Genomic DNA, 24,512 nt, shown 5'->3' on the forward strand with positions numbered 1-24,512 from the left:
TCTGGGCTTATACCGATGTCAATTAGTCACAGTCATCCTCTACTCCTAATGGGCCTAATTTCTGTAATAACATGGCACGCTGTGTCACTCTAGGATAGAGAATCAGAAAAAAGAGAAGCGAACTATCAGAAAAAAAGAGAAGCAAACGCCTTCAAGTAAAATATTCTGCAGAGATCAATTCGAGCGTGAGGACAGGTGTATGAAATTGTGTAAATCTTTGCTTCTCATGAAAACAAAGAAATCGCATGTATTTTCATGCAGGTCACTGTGCTACTATGTTGGAGAAATTCACACAAATGAAATGCATGGATTCTAAATAAAGGAATGAGGTGTTTCCTCCACAGAATCATTCTGAACAATCTAGAAGTCTTCATGTCTATTAAACACTCTCCTCTGGTCTGTGTATGAAGCTGAAAACCAGCTGTGGCTCAAAGTTGACATGGAGTCCCATATCGTTCCTGCATTAGCTCAGGGAAGTCTTAGGGTACGATAGTTTGACCAGAGGGATGTTGGCTTGAGCGTTGCAGGTGGATGTGCCGCAGCCTGGCAACGCAGACACAGCCACACACACACACACACACACACACACATACGTTTGTCTTGCTATCTTTGTGAAGCCCTTCCACTGACATAATTATTAATGCAGCTAATTCATTCTACGCCGACACAGAAATCTAACTCTACCCTTAACCTTACTAAACAAAGAAAGGCTATTTTATTATTTTAAATAAAGGCATTTTAATTTTTAAAAATATTTAGATTCTTTTTTAAGGCAGATTTCCTTGTACAGGCCAGCCAAATATCCTCACATGGCCAAAACTATCAAGGAAACATCAATTTATAAAAACATAATTAACCCCCATCATCCCCATCCTCCCCATACACTACACAAATGGTTTCACTCTCTCTCTCTCATTCTTCCTCTTAAATTCTCTCACTCACAGTCTATGAAATGTCTATGAAATCTAAGAAACGCCTGAACACTTGACAATCTGTGTTCATCATATAGTAACACAAACACACCCCCACACACCCCCACACACACCTCCATGTTTAGAAGGGTTGACAGACCAGAAGAGCAGAAACCCACGTCTGATCTCCATTCACTGTTCTCAACATCACAAGCTAATTACTGAGAGATTACAAAGAAAGCATGACACCATCAACAGTTTGGGACACATATTGGACAATGTCATACCTAAGCCATAACACAGGCTGCCACGTATTACAATACAACCATAAATCAGTTTTAATGCAATAGTGAAGAAGAGCTATAACCGTAGTGTCCACTAACTGAAATACGATGCGAGTTAAATGTGTAATATTCTCAGGAGAACTTTTGATGCCATCTTCTTTTGACATACTACCAAGTGTTGTAGTAGGCTATGCGGTTTGGGACGCAGCCACACATCCTGCCTTACATCTTATATGGGTCACATCATTTTTGACAAGCGATTATCTCCTAAATGTAGGATGTTATTATTATTATTATCATCATCATCATCATCATCATTATATTATCTAGTGCTGTTTTTTTTTCCGGAGGAGATGATTATTATTTACAATGTATCGAAAAGTCGTAAAATAAAAGCAACAAGTAAATGATGTCCTGTCCTAAGATGGATAGATAGTTTCAGGGAGCATTTGTGAAACTTTTCTTGCATTATGGAGTGCGCGCGCACGCATACACACACAAGCACAAGCACACACACACACGCACGCACGCGCACACACACACACACACAGAGCAGATACATTTCCGACATGTGAAGCCGCATCACCTTGAAGTGACACTCTGCTGATCTGAACAGCCTCTTTAGTTAGTAAGTGCGTCAAACAGGAGATGTTCACACTCATTCTTCATGATGTGTTAGTCGGTAGTTTCTCAGCCAAGACTCTGACGTGACGGTTATCTTAAGTAACGGTCATGCCCACACGCGACCCATTCCTTACCTCGTTGTATTAAAGCGATGGCCATTCCGAACAGGACCGCCCAGTACGCAGGACTCTTCATGGTGATTTAGACTGGATCTTTAGGGCAGGAAAAAAAATGCACTATCTGTTTGATTTATTATTTTTTTAATCTGCGAAAACTGGAACAAAAATCCTGCTAAGAGTGGAGCGGAGCGCAGCGCAAAATCCCAGCTCGCTTTGACTGTGAAAGAGGACAGAGAGGCGCGCGCGCCGACAAACTCGCTCCGTGATTGGCTACAAAGCGCGCGCGAGCCTGCTTGCATTCGAGATGGTCTTGCGCACTCAGTGCCAATGACCTTATTTAACAAAGAACTGATTAGACTTTAAAACCAACACACACACACACACTCACCAAAACAAAACGTGGCTACTTTGTTAGAAAACTGGGGGGTTAATGCTGTCTATATTGTTGTGTCATTATTGCAAAGAAATTAGCTTCATGCATTTACATTACAATATTATTCATGATAATATCATTTATGCAGTGCTTGGTTTCCTCCGAGTACTTCGGTTTCCTCCCTCAGTCCAAAGACATGCATGGTAGGCTGATTGGCATGTCCAAAGTGTCCGTAGTGTATGAATGGGTGTGTGAATGTCTATGTGATTGTGCCCTGTGATGGATTGGCACCTTGGGCAGGGTGAACCCCACTTTGTGCCAGATGCTCCCTGAGATAGGCTCCAGGTTCTCTGCAACCCTGAAGGATAAGCAGTATAGAATATGGATGGATGGATTATTAACGTTAATATAATTTATGCAGTGCTTCCTGTGCTTCGAGGGTTTCCTCTGAGTACACCGGTTTCCTTCTGCAGTCCAAAGACAGGCAATGTAGGCTGATTGGCATTTCCAAATTGTCCGTAGCGTGTGAATGGGTGTGCAAATGTGCCTTGCAATGGGTTGGCAGCCCATCCAGGGTGTCCCCCACCATGTGCCTCGAGTTCCCTGGGATAGTCTCCAGGCTCCCCTGCGACCTTGTGTAGGATAAGGAAAATTTTTAAAAATTATAAACTCCTCCGAATATTGTGGAGATTTTGCGTTCATTTCAACGATCGCAAAATGACTAAATCCTTTAGGGACTGGCTAATACACCAATATTTTTGGGAGGTGGAAGAAAACCAGAGAAAATCAACACATACACTGGGATAAAGTGTGAAACTTGTTCAGCTCAGGATTAAACCAAGGACCCTGGTGTGTCACCATACCAGACCCCTAAATTAAATTAAGTTAAAAAAAAAAAGTGTTAATTAAGCTTATCTTCCAAATATGTTATATGCTCATAAATGAATACTTGCTTTGTTATATGACTGATTGCCAAGTCAGTTACTCCACATCTTCATTGTGTTAAAAGGTTCTTCATTAGAAGCAGCTGTGGGTGAGTGAATACTTAGGGTCTAAAGAATATTAAGCCAATTACAGACTCGACTAAACAAACAGCTCTCCAGACATTTAAATGATACAATGTTTTCAGAATGCTCACTTATGTCAGCACAGTGCCGCACGAAGGATGCAGCTAATCAGCTGCATTAGTGATGCACTCTAATGACTTGCTTTTGAGTCAGTTAAAAACATAGCATGAGCACCTTCAAAATGCACTTTGATTAATTTCTGTTGTGCTTGCAGAGAAAACTAGAATGAGCACATCAAAGGATGAAGATGTGTAGAAGAACACAAACGGTGTCGGAATAATATAAATGAGGTTAGCCATCATTCCACCCTGTCGTTTCATTAGGAATACAAGAGATAAATAATAATAATAATAATAATAATAATAATAAAGCGATAATCTAAGCAGATTACTGATGTGAGACTGAAGCTCAAATGTCAATAGAAAATTCTGGAGATATTAAGTCTGAGACAAACCCCAGCAGAAACCTCCAATCATTTTGCAGAAAATGAACCATGCAGAGAACATTGATTATTTGACAATCTTGCTTAACAGCGCACGTCAAGGCAGGCCATAAAGATGATTATATTCATTGACAACTTGTCGGCAGAAATACTTTGCCTAAAGCCATAGAAACGAGTGGTGACTTTAGCTGGCAGACTCCAGCAGAGAGGCCCTGTCACTGGGGAAAATATCTTGGAAGCAGCAAACTCAGTCAGAAATAGTGTCATTTTAGTGAAGGCGAGCACTGAGTCAGAGCCTGATCATCAGCTAAATCCCGCAGCATGTATCTCCTATACTTTAGAATAAGTACAATTTTGATTAAAACTATGTCAGACAATTGAAACAGCCAAATTTAGTAGACATAAATAACACTTCTAGGAGCTGCAGCCACTTCTTTAGTAACGTAATTGCTGTAGTGCGTATGCAGCAAGTTGGTGACAGTCAGATGAGCTTAGACACTCTGTCTCCTGCTGCTTAAATGAGACTGCATATGTGGTAATGGAGTGTGTATGTCTGCTAACAGAGTGCCAGGCCTGAAAGCAGCATTGAAAGTGTGTGTGAGACTGCCTGCTACTGCTGCACATAGATCCCCTGAAGATTTGTATAGTATTTCTTGAAACTCATCTGTACCTTCTGTAATCATAAACACTGTCCTGTGCTCATTCCATGACTCTCTCACCCCATGCTTATATTGGACATCCTTTCAACACACGTGCTACTCTTTGACATCATAGCATTTAGTTGTAGAAGAGTGACAATTTATAATTCCACTTTCTGCTGTCACCCAGAACAGAATTATTTCCCTTTTGTGTCTGTTTCTGCTGAAGGTTTCTTCCTCATGTCATCTCAGGTAGCTTTCCTTGCCATTGTCGCCTCTGGCTTGCTCATTATGGCTCTAAATATACCTCTGGTTTTCTGTAAAGCTGCTTTGTGAAAATGTTCATTGTTAAAAAGCACTATGCAAATAAAACTGAATTGAACTGATTGAATTGGGGCGGCACAGCTCCAGGCTCCAGTTCAGTCCTGAGCGCGGTTTACCATCTGTGTGTTGTCTCACATGTTTGAGTTTCCTCAAGGTTCTCCAGTTTGCTTCCATCTCCCTACAACATGCCAGTAAGTGGATTGGTAACTCTAAATTTCCCATAGGTAGGAAAAGGGTGTATTCCTACCTTGTGCCCAGTATTTCCAGGATAGACTCTGGACCACCACAATTTTGACTAGGATAAAAGAGGTTACTAAGGATGCATGAATGAATGAATGAATAAAATAAATTGAATTGAACTGAATTGAAAACAGACATTTGGCCTGTTCAACTCCCAAAACTTAAATAACTGCTAAAACAAAGCTCAGCACACACTTAATTATTCTGTCTAAGCAAAAATAAAAGCTGGCTGTGAAAAAGTGTACTGTTTGAGTTCAGTTCTGGGACACTTGGTGTTCAGAAGGTCACCTTGTTCATTCAGTGATCTGTTAAATCACTTCTGTCACTGCTGACCTGAGCACAGTCCTCCGACACTCTTGAGAGAATTTGCAGGGCTGAGGGCCACATTACTCAGCAACTTTTTATTTCAGAGGTAGTACAGTTCAACCAGTCCAACTGTATGTTTTTATCTGCCAATCGTGATAGTGGAGGATGGTCAATAATTGGCCTTTGAGGTGAAGAACCTCTTGCATTGACAAGCACATAGATGCACTTTGAGTCTGTCAAATATTGCAAGCGGGCTGTAAAGTTAATATTTAGTAATTTTATGCATAGAAAATTCAACTATAGATCCAGAAAAGCAATTATTGTTTTTCCCTTAATTTATTTATTTTTGCTTTATGTTTGTTTGTATCAATATTTCATAGTGGACCTCTAGCACACTTACTGACTACTGAATGTAAGGTAATTTTGTATTCATGAGCCATGGACGGAATACAGGACTGAAGATGTTCTCATTAGCATACCTGAAATTACACTAGATCTCAAACCATGAAATATTATGGGTTACTACAAAGAGAGAGAGAGAGAGAGAGACAGAGAGAGGGAAAGAGAGAGAGAAACAGAGACTATTTAATAACACCAAATGCATTCAATATTACTCAGTAGGACACCATTCAAAAGCACCGGAGTCCTATTAATCCACATCTAAATGTGTGTGCCAGTTTTCTTGGGTTGGTCTGTATGGGAATTATTAAAACCTCTGGCTGGAGAACTCGAGAAGTAGTAGAAGTATAATTCAGAACCTACGGAGAGATGTGGAACACAGGATTTGTGCACTTTTTCCTAAGCTCACAGTGCTAATGTAGGATCAGATTTTCTATTGACTAAGGAGATTATATTTATTGCATGATTATATTGCATGAGGTATAAATCTTTTACAGACATGTGAAACTCCAAAGAAGTACTTGATGTTGAATGCAACTGTTGTCCATAAACATTTTTAAAATGTGAAAAATAATAATAATAAACGAGAGAGAGAGAGAGAGAGAGAGAGACAAACAGAAAGACAGAAAGAAATCTTCTCTGGTTACAGTGAGTAATGCTCTCATTTGTCTACTGCTGTACTCACAAACACAGACACTGGATTACCACTGTTCCTTCAAAAGAGCTTTGAAATATAAAATTCATCTATCACTGTGCCATCTAGCATTTGTGATGATTCACTGCTATATTACGTCCGGTCTGGGGCACACCTGAGAAAAAATCATTTTAAATTATCTTCCCTAGCATCCCCCCCCCCCCCCCCCGACTTTTTTTTTTGGAAGCTGTACCACACATGTCAATCTATTGCATCATTGTACCTAGTCCAGGATTCTGCATGCAACAGGATTTTTTTCAAGCACTGTTCCTTTGCATTTCACATATCCCTTTTCTATCAGCTTCCCAGGAAGGAGATGAAACAGTTACATGTGAAGACACATCTCTGCTGCTATGAGAATGGCAGCCTTTACCCACAGGTATCATGCTTTATGAATCGCAGCCCCGGATCAGTGAGATTCTTCTCAAAGAAAAAATGTCCCGATTGTGAATCAGCTCCAAGCTGAGACTATGAATCACTTCATTAAGATAAGAGAAGAACTGACACTGGTTCAGAACAGCTGCTCTGCCATATTGTATGAAAGCCAGACTTCCTCCTCCTGAGTTCACAAGGAATCCAAGAGCAGGTGAGCTGAAGCACTATCAGATTTTTGTGCATTTTGATCTTAGGCGCTATGTGCTAAAAAGTAAACTCCTCTCAATTCTATCCTCTTAGCTATGAGACCTTCACATGCAGTGATACCCAATAGTGTCAAAAGCCACCGCTCTCTCACACATCTTCAATGAGAAAAAAAGGGGTGGTTGAGGAGTTTTTCATTCGCTCTGAATCTTTCATACTTGTTTAGGGAATTGATGAGTGATGTGGATCCCCTCTAGAGAGACTTACACATGATTTAATATTTTTATGGTAAATGAATCTGCAATGCTGAAATAGGAAAAAGAAATGGCTTGGGTGACATTTCCAACGTTTCTCTTCGCTGGACTTTGGTGTGATAATTGGCAGTTATATATTAACCCTGGATATTACAGCAACACCCTCATAAGACTGCAAGAAACTAAAGAGAGAGGTCAGATTAAAATTCAAGTCACTGCGTGAAAAGGCAACACAAGGCAGTGCAGGGGCTTTTGATTGGATTAGACATCAAATACATAACATATATTTCTAGGGGTTATTTACCTTGCATTTGATAAGATTACCACTCAAACAAGACTTATGTGCACAATTAATTGATCATGTAAAACTGTATTTACCACAGTGTTATTCAAATCAATCAGTGAAATCCACATCCCTGTCAGTTTGTTTTTGTTTTATTTCTCACTGGTTTATAAGATAACTCAGTACTTCAGCTAGTCATTAAGAAAGGTGTTGGAAGTGAAAACCTCATGCACTCACCTTTTTATTAGTCATTTTATCACAGAAGCGTTGTTCTAAATTTACTAAAGAGGTTTCACACAATATATCTGCAACATACAGAAGAAGAAACTACAAAAAAATACTGCATGAGAAATAACAATATCCACCACAATTAGTTTGGGAAAAGAGGGGGAATGAGTCAGAAACACTTTCAGAGGAACTGCAAAAAATCTGTTGGAATGTTGGACATCAGTGATATATGACACACTTTCTCTCAATAAAAGGACATGGCCAACTTGGGCTCAAAAACACAGCCACCCTTTTACCATCCATCCATTTTCTGTACAGCTTATCACCGTGTAGTGGGGAGCCTGGAGCCTATCCCAGGGGACTCGAGGCACAAGGCAGGGGACACTCTGGATGGGGTGCCAACACATCACAAGGCACAATAGCGCACAAACTCACACACCCATTCACACACTACGGACAATTTGGAAATGCCAATCAGCTTACAATGCATGTCTGTGGACTTGGGGAGGAAAACCCACAGGAAACCCCTGAAGCACAGAGAGAACATGCAAACTCCACACATACAGAGTAAAGGTGGGAATTGAACCCCGAGCCCTGGAGATGTGAGACAAATGTGCTAATCACCATGCCCCCACCAGCCTTTTTGACTAAGAGACTCATTCTAAAAGAGTCTGTGTTAGATTTGGTTCAAAGCCTTTGTAATTTTCCATGATGAGTTCATACAGTGATGTCTTTCTGTGCATTGGCACTACAACAGTGAACAATGCTAATGCCTTTGGCTGCATTATAAGGCAATAAAATGGGTGTTAAATCCAAAGGACGTAAGGAATCCCAACCATATTATAGGCTAATTATTTCAAACCAAGTGGGCAAATCTAAATCAGTGCAATCTGTGCTATTATACTTGTAATTTTATGGCAATCACATGTCATTACCCCTCCATCCATCTGCTTGGATTATTTACATCCATTACATATAAAATACTGCCTGTTATTTTGAATAGAGAACTTTCTGGAGCAGATTTTAAATTTTTTGTAATCCTGTAGCTCCCTCTGCAGGAAACAGATAGGCAAACCAGGAAGCTACAGCAAAAAAATATCATAAGTTTGCATCACGTAGAGAGAGCAAAATAGACCAAGGACATCCAAACTATTCTTTTAGGTAAATCCCTATTTTTGCTTTTATATATTTCAATTACTATCTAAATTAGACAAATCTGCTGTTCAAAACTGGGAGTCGATATATAGTGGATGTAAATTGTGGATGTTTAAATGTAAAATATGTTGATTACACTGACTGAATAAATTAGTCAAACCTTATAATTGTTATAATTGCAAATAATTGTTATACACTCACTGTTCACTCTATTAAGGACACCCTGCACATTCATACAATTATCCAATCAACCATTAATGTGGCAGCAGCAAATTGCATAAAAACATGCAGACACAGTTCATTTTCAATCTACACAGAATGGTGCAAAAACCAAAAAACACCCACAAGTGGCAGTTCTATGGATAGAAACACCTGGTTGATGAGAGAGGTCAGAGGAGAATGGCCAGACTGGTTCGAGCTGCCAGGAAGGCTACAGTAATTGAAATTCACTCTCTTTACAACTGTGGTGAGCAGAAAACCATCTCAGAATCCACAAACACTATGAGGTGCATGGGCTACCTTGAGGTGGGTGGGCTAGAACAGCAGAAGACCACATCAGGTTCCACTCCTGTGAGCCAAGAACAGGAATCTGAGGCTATCTGAGATGCTTTTCTGCTCCTCACTGTTCTAAAAAGAGTGGTTATTTGAGATACTGTAGATTTTATGTCAACTCAAACCACTCTGGCCATTCTCCTCAGACCTTTTTCATCAACATGCCATTTTTGCCTGCAGAACTGCTGTAGTCGGGATGTTTTTTTTTTTGCTTTTTTGCACCATTCTATATAAACCCAGGAGGCTGTTATGTGTGAAAGTCCCAGGAGATCTGAAATGCTCAGTTCTGGTACTGACGACCATGCCACTGTCAAAGTCACTGAGATAATTTTTTTTCACATGTTGATGTTTGATGGGATAATTAACCGAAGCTCCTGACCTGTATTTGCATGTTGTTGCTGCAACATGATTGACATAATTGCATGAACACACAGATGTAGTAGAGACGTTCCTAATAAAGTGGCCAGTGAGTGTATATGTACAATAATCATAACTGTTTTATTAAAGGCTACTGAAATCCAGTGAGAACAGCATGGATTATTAACACTATATGTACAATTATACAGCATACACATGCTCTATTATGGTATGTCATTATAAATCAATCTTAAAGAGTAATACTGTTAATATCAGTGTAGATAATGTCACTAAAACTGACATTTCCATGTGAGGTCTGTCTCTTGTATTATTAAAACAAAAGAACTTCCCTTTTATTTAATTTATAAGCTGCTAAGGGCTAAAATGATCATCACATTTAAAATATATAAATATATGTAATAGCAGCTTCCATAATGCCTGCAGCAGTGTTAAATATTGCTTAATGCAGTCCTTTTAAAAATGTGAAGTGGTGCAGGTACTGTGCTACACTGAACATCAAGATAATAGACTGCGTGGTTATCATATTGCAATTTTCTTCCCATCATGCCCTAATTACTATGTAGACAAGATAAATATCATATCAAGTGTAATGTTCAAACCGAGAAAATAAAACCTTGTGTTCTTTTCGCACTGTATTTGAATCTTACTTAACTACAGTAGTTAGCAGTAGTTATAGTAGTCAACTAATCAAATCACATTCCCAGTAAAGTGTGGAAAAGACATAGAAATGATGACGAATAAATTTCACAGATTTTTATTATGAATCAAAAAAAAAGGAAAAGGGATGATCACTAACCCCATCCCTCATTTTAATCTTTATTGTTCATAACTTTTTTTTTATAACTGTATAAGTTTTATAGGTTGATGTAAAAAAGTAGAATTTAGTGAAGCCTTTTTTGCAGATGCAGGGCAAGCAATGAGAAACGCTAGCTCAGCTATTAAGTTTTAGGTGCTAGCGAGTGAGCGAGTTCACATATCAGGGCTGCCAGTTGCCCTCTTGAGTAAAGCCCTTAATCCTCAATTTCCCCATTATATGATTGGATTGTATTCTGTCTCACTTGCCACCATGTCACTGTGGATCTGTCAAATGAATAATGCACATGTAAGCATCACCACTCACAGTTTCTTCACTCAGTTCTGCAAACACTATGCTAATTGCACTGCCTTCAGTCCTGGCTTCATTTCGTCCAGCATTTCACTGGAGTAATTGATCTCTTCAGAAGAACAAGTACACTGTTTAGTGTGTGAAAATTTAGATCATTTAAGTTTTCTTTGCCTGTCCATGTACTTATACAAATGCTTATCAGCATATGATACTACATGATGTGAGCCTAGTGTCACATTCAACAGATGACACAAATTGACAGCAAAAATTTGAAAATATGAAGAGGGGGAACTTCTAACATCTTCTAACTACTTCTAGCATCTTCCAAGAGAGTGCAAGGATAGCCAACCTGAGTGCAACAGAGCATTATTCGCATTAAAACTGAATGCAAAGTGTTATGAAGTGCCACACATAAAGGTATTCCTGAGTGTGGAACAGTAAAGCGAGCAAGCAGAGAAAGCATGTGAGAACAATTCAGTTCTGCAAGCACTGCACACTGACATAGGAGTGCTTCATTTCCCCATGCTCACTAGGCTCTACACCGATCAAGATGCAAATCAAAGCACCTTGCATTCATTTTTCATGACCACATTTGCTGAAACTGCTCTGCAGGTCGGCCACCCTCATGCTCTCTATTAAAGATACTATTTAAACAGCATCTTATTCATAGCTAGCAGCACACCAGAAACTAACATAAGCCCCATACGCAGCAAGCTGTGATGCGCTGTGTGTTCTGATACCTTTCTATCATAGCCAACAGAAACTTATTCAGCAATTTGTGCTACAGTAGCTCTTCTATGGGATCAAAGCAGACGGGCTAGCCTTCGCCCTTGAGGAGCCTTGGGCACCCACGACACTGTTGCTGGTTCACCGGTTGTCCTTCCTTGGACCACTTTTGTTAGGTACTAACCAGTGCATACCAGGAACACCCCACAAGACCTACTGTTTTTGGCGATGCTCTGACCCAGTTGTCCAGCCATCACAATTTGGCCCTTATCAGAGTCTCTCAGATCCTTACGCTTGCCCATTTTTCCTTCTTCCAACACATTAACTTCAAGAACTGACTGTTCACTTTCTGCCTAATATATCCCACCCCTTGACAGGTGCCATTGTAATGAGATAATCAATGTTATTAACTTCACCTGTCAGTGGTTGTAATGTTATGGCTGATCGGTGTATGTACTCGTACTCATACACAGACTTTAGCAATATTTCTAATAATGTACATTCTGGGAGTAACTTCAAATAAATTTACAATGATGCTTCAGCAGTTCAGAAAAGGTGGGGGAAGAGGAATATATTTTCAAATAAAGGTTTTTCTTTATTTTCTTCTTCTGCATAAAAATGTTGGGCTGGACAATGAATTATTTTCCAGCTCTGCACAGTAAGGTTATAAGGATGAGAAAGATGAACTGAATATGAACTCCCAGAGTGCTGGACATCGCTGCCAAACTATTTGGTAGAATTGAATCCGAAGAGAGTGCTGTATGGGGACTTTAAAGTATGTGTTTGAGGGACATCCTGCTGGGACCATTGTTCAGTGGCAGTGGGGTGCCTTTCAGAGCAAGAGAAAAAGAGCATTACAGTAGGGTAATTGAAAAAAAATGCAGAAAATTCCTGTCACAATGGCTATGCTGAATTTTAAAATCAGCCTTTATTAAGGGAACAATGGAGTCAGTTATATAAAATTGTAGATGTGGGATAAAACGTCACCTGGCACCCTGAACAAGAGTTTATTTCATTGGGAGGAATTAAAGTAGAACAATGTCTTCTCAAAATCAGGATAGAATAACTCAAATATTTCCTGCCTCAAATATTTTACAGTTCCTGTCTGAGTAGATAGTTGCACGTCTGACTGACCTAACTGAATATTTCAGCTGGAAGAATATTCCTCTTCTTAATTTATCACAGAAACCAGCAGACCACAAGCTAAACTTCTATTGTACTCTTCAGTGTGTGGAGGTATGTTTTTATAACTGTATGGGCACTGAATGTTCCAGCAAGGATAGGAATATCTGGTGGTTTTGATCTTGTGGGGACATTTGACTGCTTTTTTATGAAAAACTGCAGCTTTATTTTTTTTTTTTTAAGTGCCAGTAATATGGTGTTGCTCAAGGGAAAGGCACAGGGTTTGAATGTGTGTGTTTGTGTGTGTTGTCGTTGTGTATATTACCAGCTCAGACCATTAGACCATATGGCTCCAGTCCACCGCAGGATGAAAGCAAGAGGAACAAATCTGCTGTGATTACCTCATATGTCTTTTCTTCCCAAACAGTTGTTTCAAAGCACCTACCGCTGCACCCCATGATCATCTTCATGTCTCCCTTCAGATTCTGCCCATTAATTCCAGATTAACTGTGGGAGCAACTGGGGCGAGCACTCTTGGGCCCCATCCTTAATGCCTACAGGAAGATTTGGATACAGAGTGAATTAGCATTAGAGTCAGAGTGAGAGAGATAGAGAGAGAGAGAGAGAGAGAGAGAGAGAGAGAGAGAGAGAGAGAGAGAATAAGCAAGGGAGGGGGAGAGATGAAGGAAATATAGAAGATTAGAGGTCTCTAACCTAATGCAGAATTAGTTTTAATAAGGGGGCGAATTTAACTATAAATACAATCAAAACAAAGCAGTATTAAGGGGTATGTTGAAAGATATAGAGAAGGGGACAGAAGGTGAGAGGTCAGTGTGGAATTAGAAAGAAATTGAATTAGAGAGGATGAGTGTGGGAGAAGATGACAAGAATGGCTAGAGGTGAGAGTCCAACTTATTCACATCAAAGAAAAATCAATCTCTCTCTCTCTCTCTCTCTCTCTCTCTCTCTCTCACACACACACACACACACACACACACACACACACACACACACACACACACACACGAACTTTCACGTTTTGGAAGATTTGTGGTTTTAATTATACAGTACATATGAAGATATTTTCGGCAGGCCCACTAGAGGGCAGTGACTTTCCAAAATGAAATCAGCACATCAGTATACTACTTTACTTGATATAGTTAAAAAAACAAAAAAAAAAACAACAGTTACACAAACTTCTTACACCAAATGTTGTTTATCACCTTCAACATGCTTGCTCTTTACCCTTGCACTTTAGACATGAGGCTAATGTTCTTAACAAATACAAGAAGCCTAACCATAGTGTAGTTTATCATAGAGAAAAACTGCATGCCTATGACACCCATGCCTCAAACAACACCATCATACCATTAAAACAATAGTGTATAGGAATTTTAAAAAAAAAACAAAAAAAAACATTAAAACAGGGAAGAAAATTGACACTCCTGTAGTAATTGTGTCAGGTCATAAGTGGCAGGTAATTTGTGCACATATGTCAAACATCATCATGTGCCAGCTTCAGGCTTGAAAGAAGTCTGACTACATGACAGACAGGAGTCAAACAGGTGAGAGAAAGAGTGACAGAGTTTAAGTAGATTATTAAAGGAAAGAAATTCAGAGTTGAGGGAGTTTTAGCTGTTCCTGCCAAATATGGAACAATATCTATTTGTTCTCTAATTTGGTGGGAAGGTAGTGAATGATGTATAATAGTCAGATGATATATCCATGTTGTGCATCAAATGCATTTTTTCAACTTTGTTATCATGGGTCAAAATCAGTGATTGATGTCTTTTTATACTCTAGTGTGGGTTTTTAACAGGCCAGAGAACAAAGTACACATATTATAACAAACTACACAGACAACATAACTCAGGTGGGGAAAAAACATTGGGAATGACCAGACATTATAGTTTTGTTATATGTACACTATATTTTAGCTTGTTAGTTAGAGTTATTGACTTAGCAGCATCATCAGCCCTCAAATGTGTAGGCAGCACCAAAAATATTTTAGCTAGCTAGCTAACATTCAGTGACTAAGATAAGATAAGATGTACCTTTATTGGTCCCCCATAGGGGTAATTCAAATTGACACAGCAGCACAAGTAGGACCAGTTCACTCTGTAGTTTATGTGGAGTTTATGATCAGAGTTCCACTGCAGCAGGTCAGCTGTGCATGGGGATGAAACTGCTCTTTCATCTGGCAGTCACAGTGAGAGCTAGCCTGCTGACAAGCAAAATGATAAGATCTTTTTGACAGTTTTTTCTTTTTTATCTGGTACTCAGTATTTGTGTTCTCAGTAACTGTTTCAGTCACATTGATGTGCACAATAAAGTTATCACATTTATTCCACCTGTGAAATACTGAGCAAATGGGAGGTGGAAATACTTGGACCAGTGGGATCATACACTTTGGTTTATTTTCTTTCTTTATTTTGTCTTCTAACAGCTTCTACCACAGATGGTAAGTACAACCCCAATTCTGAAAAAAGTTGGGACAATATGGAAAATGCAAATAAAAACAAAGAGGAGTAATTTGTAAATGTACTTTGACTTGTATTTAAACAAAAAACTTAAAAACACAAGGTATTTGATGTTTTAACTAATCAACTGCAAGTTTTTGAAGGTAAACACTTATTTTGAAATTGATGCATGCAACACGTTCCGCAAAAGTTGGGACGGGGCAATTTAGGACCAATAGCGATGTGACAAGTTGAAATAAGAAGGTGATGTGAAACAGTTGAGGCAATCATCTAATCATAGTATATAAGGAGCCTCCAAAAAAGGCCTAGTCCTTCAAGAGTAAGGATGGGTTGAGGCTCACCAATCTGCCAACAGATGAGTCAGTGAATAATCCAACACTTTGAGAACAACATTCCCCAAAGACAAATCGGTAGAATTTTGGGAATTTCACCTTCTACAGTGCACAATATAATTAAAAGGAATCCAGTCAAATCTCGGTGCGTAAAGGACAAGGCCAAAAACCATTTCTGAATGCATGTGATCTCGGATCCCTCAGATGTCACCGTCTTAAAAATTGTCACGAGTCTGTAATGGATATCCTGACATGGGCTCAGGAATACTTTGGTAAACCTTTGTCACTCAACACCATTTGCCGCTGCAACCACAGATGCAAGTTAAGGCTTTACAATGCAAAGCAGAAACCATACATCACTGTCCAGAAGTGCCACCGACTTCTCTGGGCTTATTCTTGCAAAATAAGGCAACGAAGGCCCTGTACAGTTGCGCAGCTGAACAAATGCATAATGGATGAATGGGAGAAAATTCCCCTTCCTAAATTTAACCAACTGTCTTCAGTACCCAAACGCTTAATAAGTGTTATTAAAAGAAAAGATGTTACACAGTGGTAAACAGTCTACTGTCCCAATTTATCTCTCACTTCATCTCTACCTAAACAGAGTGATGCAGCAGCCCTTTAGTCCTTAGAAGACTGTCCAGCTCTTTCACCTCCTCATCTGTAAACTTTGCTCAAACATATTTCTTAATATCGCAATCAGTATATACATATGTGCATTTGGATTTCTCATTAAATGACAGTAAACAGCTCTAGAAAATGGTAAGTCAGAAAAAGAAGCTTTTGTTTTTGGGAGCTAACAGCAAAACCTGACCATTATCCCTTATGTTTGAAATCACTGAATTTTTTTCTCTCCTAATAAATGCTATTTTACCTGCATTAACAGTGTCTCCCTGTTTCATCAGCATGGGATACAGCTGCGAGCATCTCACGGGAATAACGAAAATATAGCACCAACTAACAAATTAGTACCACACTCACTAAGTACAGTTGAGGTCATAAGTTTACATACACCTTGCAGAATGCACAAAATGTTAACAATTAAAAAATAATAAGAAGAGGGATCATAAGGGATCAAAATTGCATTTTGTTTTTTATTTAGTACTGCCCCGAATAAGCTATTTCAAAGAACAGATGTTTACATATAGTCCACAAGACACAATAATAACTGAATTTACACAAATGAGCCAGTTCATACCCTTGATCATTAATACTGTCTGTTGTTACCTGGATGATCAACGACTGTTATTATGTTTTGTTTTAGTTGTTCATGAGTCCCTTGTTTGTCCTGAGCAGTTAAACTGCCCACTGTTCTTCAGAAAAATCCTCCAGGTCCTGCACATTCTTTGTTTTTCAAGCATCTTCTGCATATTTGACCCCTTTCCAACAGTGACTACATGATTTTAAGATCCATCTTTTCACACTGAGGACAACTGAGGGACAAAATACTCGTACAAAACTATTACAAAAGGTGCAAACATTCACTGATGCTCAAGAAGGTAACACGATACATTAAGAGCCGGGGGTGGGGGGGGGGGGGGGTAAACTTTTGAACAGGATGATCTGTGTAAATTGTTATTTTGTTTCAAGATCTTATTCTTTTCATTCGATATTGTGCTTCAGAAGCTACGTAAGATATTTACATGTTTACCAGAAGACAAAATAATTTATATTTAACATTTAACAGATTCTGCAAGGTGTATGTAAACTTACCTAAACTGTGTGTCAGGGTGGGTTTTTTTATTTTATTTTATTTTTTTAAGTTTATGGATTAAGATTATTCTGACAGTAAGCCAGGGGAGGAGAATATAAAGCAGTCCCTTAAGGATGATCTGATTCTCACGTCACGGAGGTAAGGACGGATGCAAATGCAGAATCCAAGTTCAAACGTTTTAATGAAGTACAAACAAAATATAGAACAAGACATACAGACCCAAGACTAGAATGACGTAAGAGCGAAGGATAAACCAAAACAACGCGAGACAACCCATTCAGTGCAGAACTATTTATACATAAGTGCTAATGAATCAAACGTGAATCTGGTGAAAGAGACATGTGACATGGTGCAGTGGCTGATGGGAAACGTAGTTTTAGTCCCTTTTCCCATATTACATGACACTGATGAGAAATAAAAATTAAAGTAAGCGTGATATGGTTGTATTTTGTCCAATTTCATACAAATGAAGTATTAGGATAAGGTGACAATTCTAACCCACCCCCCTCTCTCCAGACCTCCACCTTCACTGGTCATACGACCTGTCATTTGACTTTGCAAATGCTGAGGGTCATGTTGATTGGACATCCTGATGCACTTCCGTGTTTTGACACCAGAGGGCAGTCTTATTATGTTTATTATCTAGAGACGCATGACCCTGCCTTTCAGCTCCTTTGGACAGTGAAACTAAACAAAAATGAGAGCAAATGAAAGCATGTGGTGTATTATTTTACACTGTGCACAATCGGGTATAAAACAGGCCTGGTTTATATATAATTTGGGAAAGCATGCCATGCAATGTTTAATTTAATTTTCTTAGATTAAATTTTCATTAAAAGTGTTGCACTTCTTTTTTTTCATCAGTTTCAGCCACTGGGTTCCAGTTAAAGCAAATGTAATCATATTTCTATTTAAGAACAGTTCATCTTAGTCTTGTGTCAGAACAGAAACTGTTGATTACTTTGGGTTTTGCGACAAGCAATAGTGATCAGAGTCGATCAGGATTATTCACACTACAGATATCTCCATCTTTTTCAAACATTTATTCAAAGGTGATCGGTAGATGATCAGTAGATCATCTGTTGTGTGTGAAGACTCTATTGCTGACCGCTATAAATACATGAATGAACAATTGGCATTGTATCCATTGTGTTGTTGGTTTTAAACCAACTGCTACGGAACAATGTACCACACAGCCTGACTGACACCAATGAAGCTTGACGCTAAATAGGCATATATTTACAAACAACCACTTAAGTCTAATTGAATTCATTTACATTTTTATGAGCTGTTCCATTCCGGCAACAGGCATCTGGGGAAAACAGATGGGACGAGAATTAAAGAGTGAATAGCCACATTATGAGTGTTCAAAGGGACGGAGCCTGGGTTCATTTCTGCCTTGCTCTCATAAGGACACTAGATGTTGCTGATAGTTGTTGGCTAATGACTGAATCATATGGACACGGAGAAGGGATGATGCCAGTCTCTACACCACATCAGTCACCAGTCCAGAGTGGTGGTTAATGCAAAGGCGTGGAACTACACACAAAGACGGCAAAGGAAAGGGAAAGGGGGAGTCAGTGGGCGTTCAGGTCAGGGCAAAGGTGCATTAGAGGGAGGGTTGCTTTCTGAGAGGGCACTTAACTGGCTAAGAATGCACAGGAGAGGAAAAGGGTGGGGGTACACCAGCAAAGAAAGGCAACAAGTACAAAGACTAGTAATAGGCATGAGTTTTTGTGGTCTCCTACTTTAAAAGCTTTACAGTATTCCTATTTTCTCCAGAGATGGATTGCATTGTATTGAAATAATCCACATCAGGTGGACCCATATGGTTCGGCCATTTAACCGAACAGATTGGCGCTTTCTGTAGCACAGACTGAATGCTAATCCCTTGCTTTTTGAGTCTCACATGGAGTCCAGACCCTATTAACAGGAATGTGCCTAGTGTCGGCGGTCCGTAGCTCCTCAGGCCGCAGGACGCAATGATGGGCAGCACAGCCAATCCCCACGTGACCACCTCTCTCGTATTGATTCCCCTCCAATGCCTAATTCTATTAATCAGAGCAATTTCCCTGTGGGCAGTGGTTTATTTCACTCATCAAATGCCTGATGAAATCTTTAGACACCATGAATTAGGGCCAATCACAACAAATAGCTGATAGTGTTAACCAGTCACAAGCTGAGCAGAGGCAGCGGTCCACTCTAATTTGAAAGCTAGTGAGGTGATAATGCGGTGTGTCATCCTTTTGTGGGCGCACATTAATGCTGCTGCCTGAGATGTCAATTGACGGCAAATCGACTGGTTCCAGAGCCAGAAGAAGGAGATAAAATTGGAGTGATGCTGAAAATAAAGAACATTGACTGGCAAACTGTGGAGTGACTGCGGACTTTAATCCATTATTGAGCCTGATGGGGAGGGCTTAATGCATCCCTGTCTTACACAGCATTTACATGTAATGCCGCACTCTCCACTTCTCTCCCTCAGTCTCTGTGTAGAACTAAAGTCCACGACAGAGTCACAGCATTAAGTGACTGACTACACCTAATTGATTTGCCAGTTGAAAGGGTCAAAGTTGGCTATAGCATGTTGGAACTATAGATTTTTTTTTTCGACAGACAATAGTTGTACTCGTACAAATATGCATAGCCATACCCGATATGCCCAGGCATGCCATAAATAAATATCAAATATAGTAATTTTCAAACAATCTGGTGTAGATATTAAATGTAAAAATCCCATTTTTGGAGAGACTGACGTAAAGCCAAAGCCACCTGTAAACACAGAGCATAAAATATGCCTTATCCAAATGTATTGTCATATTTACATTCACAAGGGACACCAATTTAGTCTGTTCCAGCTTCAAACACTACTTCAATATTCCATAAATACAGTATGAATATAAAGCATCAATAAGAAAGTGCAGCAGCCTTTGGCCTCCACAATACAAAAATACAGATATAGAATACCTAGCTGAGGATTCTGGGTGATGAGCTTCAATCAAGCTAGGAGATGAACTACGCACATTTCAAGAATCTCACAAATACACTTTCATTACTACATTAAACTATGTCTATCTTATGATTGCTAAAGTTTAGATAGCATATCCCTGTCCTAAGAATCCCTGATGCACACACAGGTTCCTTATTTACCTACAAGGACCGCCTGTGTAATAGGCAATTGCTTATAAATCCAAGTAAACAAACAACAGCAGCCAAGAAAGGCTATTTGCCTAGAGTGGGTGTATGCCTCATTGTCTTCCTATATTGAGTACTTCTAAATACATAGCTGGTGACTGGGCAAGCTTTCGAAATAATAGCATATAGAATGGAAGATATATGCAGAGGTCTTGCCCCCAGTTGAACATGCATACTTTTGCATTGATGTCAGAGGGAGGGGAATGCTGTGAGAGCTCTGGCATGTGTATGTCTGCTCACTACATGTTGTTAGCAGGAAACAGCTGTTCATTTGGAGCTGCCTGCACCTTTCCTTGACCCCAGTTTGGGCTGCGTGGAGCAGGAATTAGCCACATTATGCCAGCCCTGCTGCATGCTGCCTTCGTGTGATTCTGGTCACATTCTCTCCATTACCAAGGCCCCTCTCTCTGATTAAGCATGACACACTCACTAACATGCCAAATCACTGCCTCAGAGTCCTGGGCTGTACACACACACACACATGCCTGCACACACACAGTCGCACGCATACACAACTTGCCAAATCATGTCTCAAGCCTAAAATGCCAACCTGAATAGAAAACAAGCTATTACTGTCCAGTCATTTCATTTACTTATGTTTGAATTGAGATTTAGGGCTCTCTTTTGATCCTGCAAACTTGTGAACCTGCAAAATAAGCACAGAGAAATTCAAGATTAACACGAGGGTTCTAAAAAACAAATACCTTGTTTTAAATGGGAAAGAATGTTATGGCAGGTAGTACTGAGATATCGTTCCGTGAATAATATTTTATATATCATTGCTTGGTCTAAGACTAAGATTTCAGAATACACTGATTGCACCAATTTTAAATATCAGTGAGACATTTGCAGACATGTTATCCTCCTAGAATTTATGGTCAGACCTCCGAATGCAGAAAATATACAAAGTACTTGTGTACATTCTTAAACAATAGAATCTAAGCAATGATTTGTTCAGGGTTTATTTAATGAATTTTCCTCAGAGTAGACGTATTGGGTAAAAGCTGCTAATTTATCTACAGATGGCATTAACATACTATGTGATGAACAACAATGGCTTTACACATTCCTGATTAGTGGTGCTAGTGTTTTTTGAAAAACAAAATATGCACTCTTTCTCTCTTGTCTTATCTTATTGAATAAATCTGTGCCGCAGAAAAGATGGATATTGCTTGTTAAACAGCTTGTGCAAGATGGCACCCCTGCACCAATCCACTGTTGAAATATACTTTGAAAAATCCATTCACACACTTTTATTGACTTGCGATTCAAAAGAGTAAAAAAAAAAATCCACACAATCACTTGTATTTCCTTTTTAATATTCTCTTAAACAATCGCCAGCAAAGTCTTATTGATTGGGCTGATTTAAAAGTACCTGAGGCAGGGTGTCTTTAATCCAAGAGCTCTTTTAAAAATCACCTGGTCCGACAAATGGGACCTTTTAAAGGAGTATAATGTGTTCTTAAATTATTTTATTGATGGGAAGTGGGATGGTCGCAGCAGGTACCTATACAAACGCCCATGGCACGCTGTGAAAGGGTCAATTTGTGCTCCATTTTCCATTTCTTCATTATCTGCCTTTAGTGCCATGCTGTGCAGCTCAATAGGGCTGCAATAAACTTAAACCCTCACACATTTACTGCTGCCTACCACTGTTTGGATGCAGATTATTAAACATTTTCATGTTAAATAATGATTTAGTATAAATGGGTATGGTGAAGTGGGGATGGTGGGATTCATCATGTAGGAAAGACTTTGAGAAATGAATGTACATGTTTATGAAGGTAATCAATTAGCCAGATGCAATAACAGGAATGGGTATGTTTCTATTCACACGATAATACTAATTCTTTGGTTTAGGTGGATAGTAAACAGGACCTTTGGAATAATTAGCACATCTATGTTTTTGCTTCTTGATTTGTGCACAGGGTTTGCAGGGTGTATTAACATTGTACAAACTTTACCATTTCAATCTGTCTATAAGACATACTTTATCGTGTAGTTGTTCATTTAAAACGAACAGCATCTTTTGAAAACAAATGAAAAGGGTAGGACATTTGTCATGTGTGGGGAAATTAGGAGTAATCTGTTAATTAGCATTGCTGCTTGTCAAATAAATCAATTGCTCAGAGTACAAATAGACAAAACGTCATTGTGCCGAACCTCATTACCAAAACAATGGTGCTGAATCTGTGTTATTTCTTGCTCACTTGCTACACACAGTCACCCTCAGTGAGCTGTCAGTTGTGTTTTATTAAGTGTGCAAAAGGGCAGTTTCACAATCTAGCATACATTACAGCAGAGCTGCCTAGGAAATGTATGTCATCTTATGTTTTATCTAAACCTATTCTATGAACCATCCTTACATCAGCTGCAAATTTGTTACACCTGTATTGTAACAGCGTAATAACACACATTGTAGCTATGTAGACTAATGCACTCCATGCTTTAAAATGATGGCGTTGAAGCCAAAAGGTTTATTAGTGTAAAAGTCAGCATGGCCTTTCTACAAGCAGTGTGAATAAAAGTCCAAAATGACAGGTTAAAATGCACTTTCACTTACATTTAACCCTGCAGGCAAGCACTTCAATTTAATAATGCAGTTCATGTTGGTAAATGAGTCCTCTCTTAGAGTGCATTAAGGAATCAAGCACGATGCATTCTCTATTTTTTCTATCAAACTGAGAATCAATAGGCATGTGATAAGAAAGTGCAGTCCATGCAATGAACAGCGAGGGGTGACTAATAGACCAGACTGTTTTATGAACAGGCTAATTAACCGCTGCTGGCCCTGACAGGCTCTAAAGTGGTGCTTTTGTGCTTCAGCAGCCGCCATTTCAGGATTGACAGAGGAACGCACTGCAGATCAGAGGGAAATGTACTCTCAAGTAGGTGCTAACTGCAGGTAACACTTACAAATGAGGAACAAGTTGGCCATCACTTAGTGACAGTTAAACTCCCATTTGATGCCATAGAAGGGAAAAAACTGCACTGATGAAAGATGAGGCATTTTTATCAAACAGAATTCTACCCATATACTGATTGCATAGTATTTTATTTATACTGTATTGTACTACTGACATAACTGTGCCAGTAAGATCCTTGAATTACTGACATCCTTCAAGAGAACAAGCAATCGTCCCATTGGGACGATTTTCACAGCACGAAAAATGTTCAGTTTAATGCCCCAACGGCTGTCAATGGGAGTGTTCACATCCAGGCATAAAACACGTGGCATCAAAGCGGCAAATTTTTTAGCGTCAAGGGGTTCGTTGTTTTTTTTTATGCGTCACGTCAAAAACTGGGCGACCAATGAGATTCGCACTTTTGTTCACGTGCCTGGAGCCGCTGAAGTTACATTAAAGTACGACTTGATGGGGCTCAAGTACAATACTGTCTTGCCGACAAAAAAGAAGCCGAAAAAGAACACGAAGAAGAGGATGCATAACTTACATATAAATAAAATGCTCACTGCTAATAAATCCTTCTGCCTACACCCATAAACAAGGTGTCCTTTGAAAGCACCAGATTCGAAATTACACAGTAAATACTATACAAGTGTATTTATTATGTTGTGGCTATTTTTTTCTGGACGTGTGTGTGTGTGTGTGTGTGTGTGTGTGTGTGTGTGTGTGTGTGTGTGTGTATATATATATATATATATATATATATATATATGTGTGTGTGTGTGTGTGTGTGTGTGTGTGTGTGTGTGTGTATGTATTCTTGACCTCTTATTCAAATAGCTAAGTGCCCCATTACTGAGTCGTTGTATTATCATATTGACCACAAAAACAACTATTCATAGTCAACACTTCATCAGTTTGCAGTAACATGAACATTTTTGGCCACAACAATAGTTGCCTTATACAGTGAGGGAAAAAAGTATTTGATCCCCTGCTGATTTTGTACGTTTGCCCACTGACAAAGAAATGATCAGTCTATAATTTTAATGGTAGATTTATTTGAACAGTGAGAGACAGAATAA

At 39.2% G+C, this 24,512-nt stretch overlaps 1 protein-coding gene across 3 annotated transcripts in view; it reads right to left on the reverse strand.

The window, feature by feature from the left end:
- The window catches only part of ntm (neurotrimin), a 470,405-nt gene extending 468,079 nt beyond the window's left edge, over window positions 1-2,326 (reverse strand). For 2 of the 3 annotated variants that reach the window (XM_053644574.1, XM_053644573.1), the window contains exon 1: window positions 1,954-2,325. In XM_053644574.1, the coding sequence (XP_053500549.1) occupies window positions 1,954-2,014 (61 nt within the window). In that variant the 5' untranslated portion in view covers window positions 2,015-2,325. Of the gene's footprint in view, window positions 1-1,953 lie in introns of all 3 variants that reach the window. The other variant, XM_053644572.1, reaches the window with a different exon arrangement.
- Window positions 2,327-24,512: the final 22,186 nt, after the last annotated feature.

This window comes from Ictalurus furcatus, chromosome 16 (genome assembly GCF_023375685.1).
Source record: "Ictalurus furcatus strain D&B chromosome 16, Billie_1.0, whole genome shotgun sequence".
Lineage (NCBI taxonomy): Eukaryota > Metazoa > Chordata > Actinopteri > Siluriformes > Ictaluridae > Ictalurus > Ictalurus furcatus.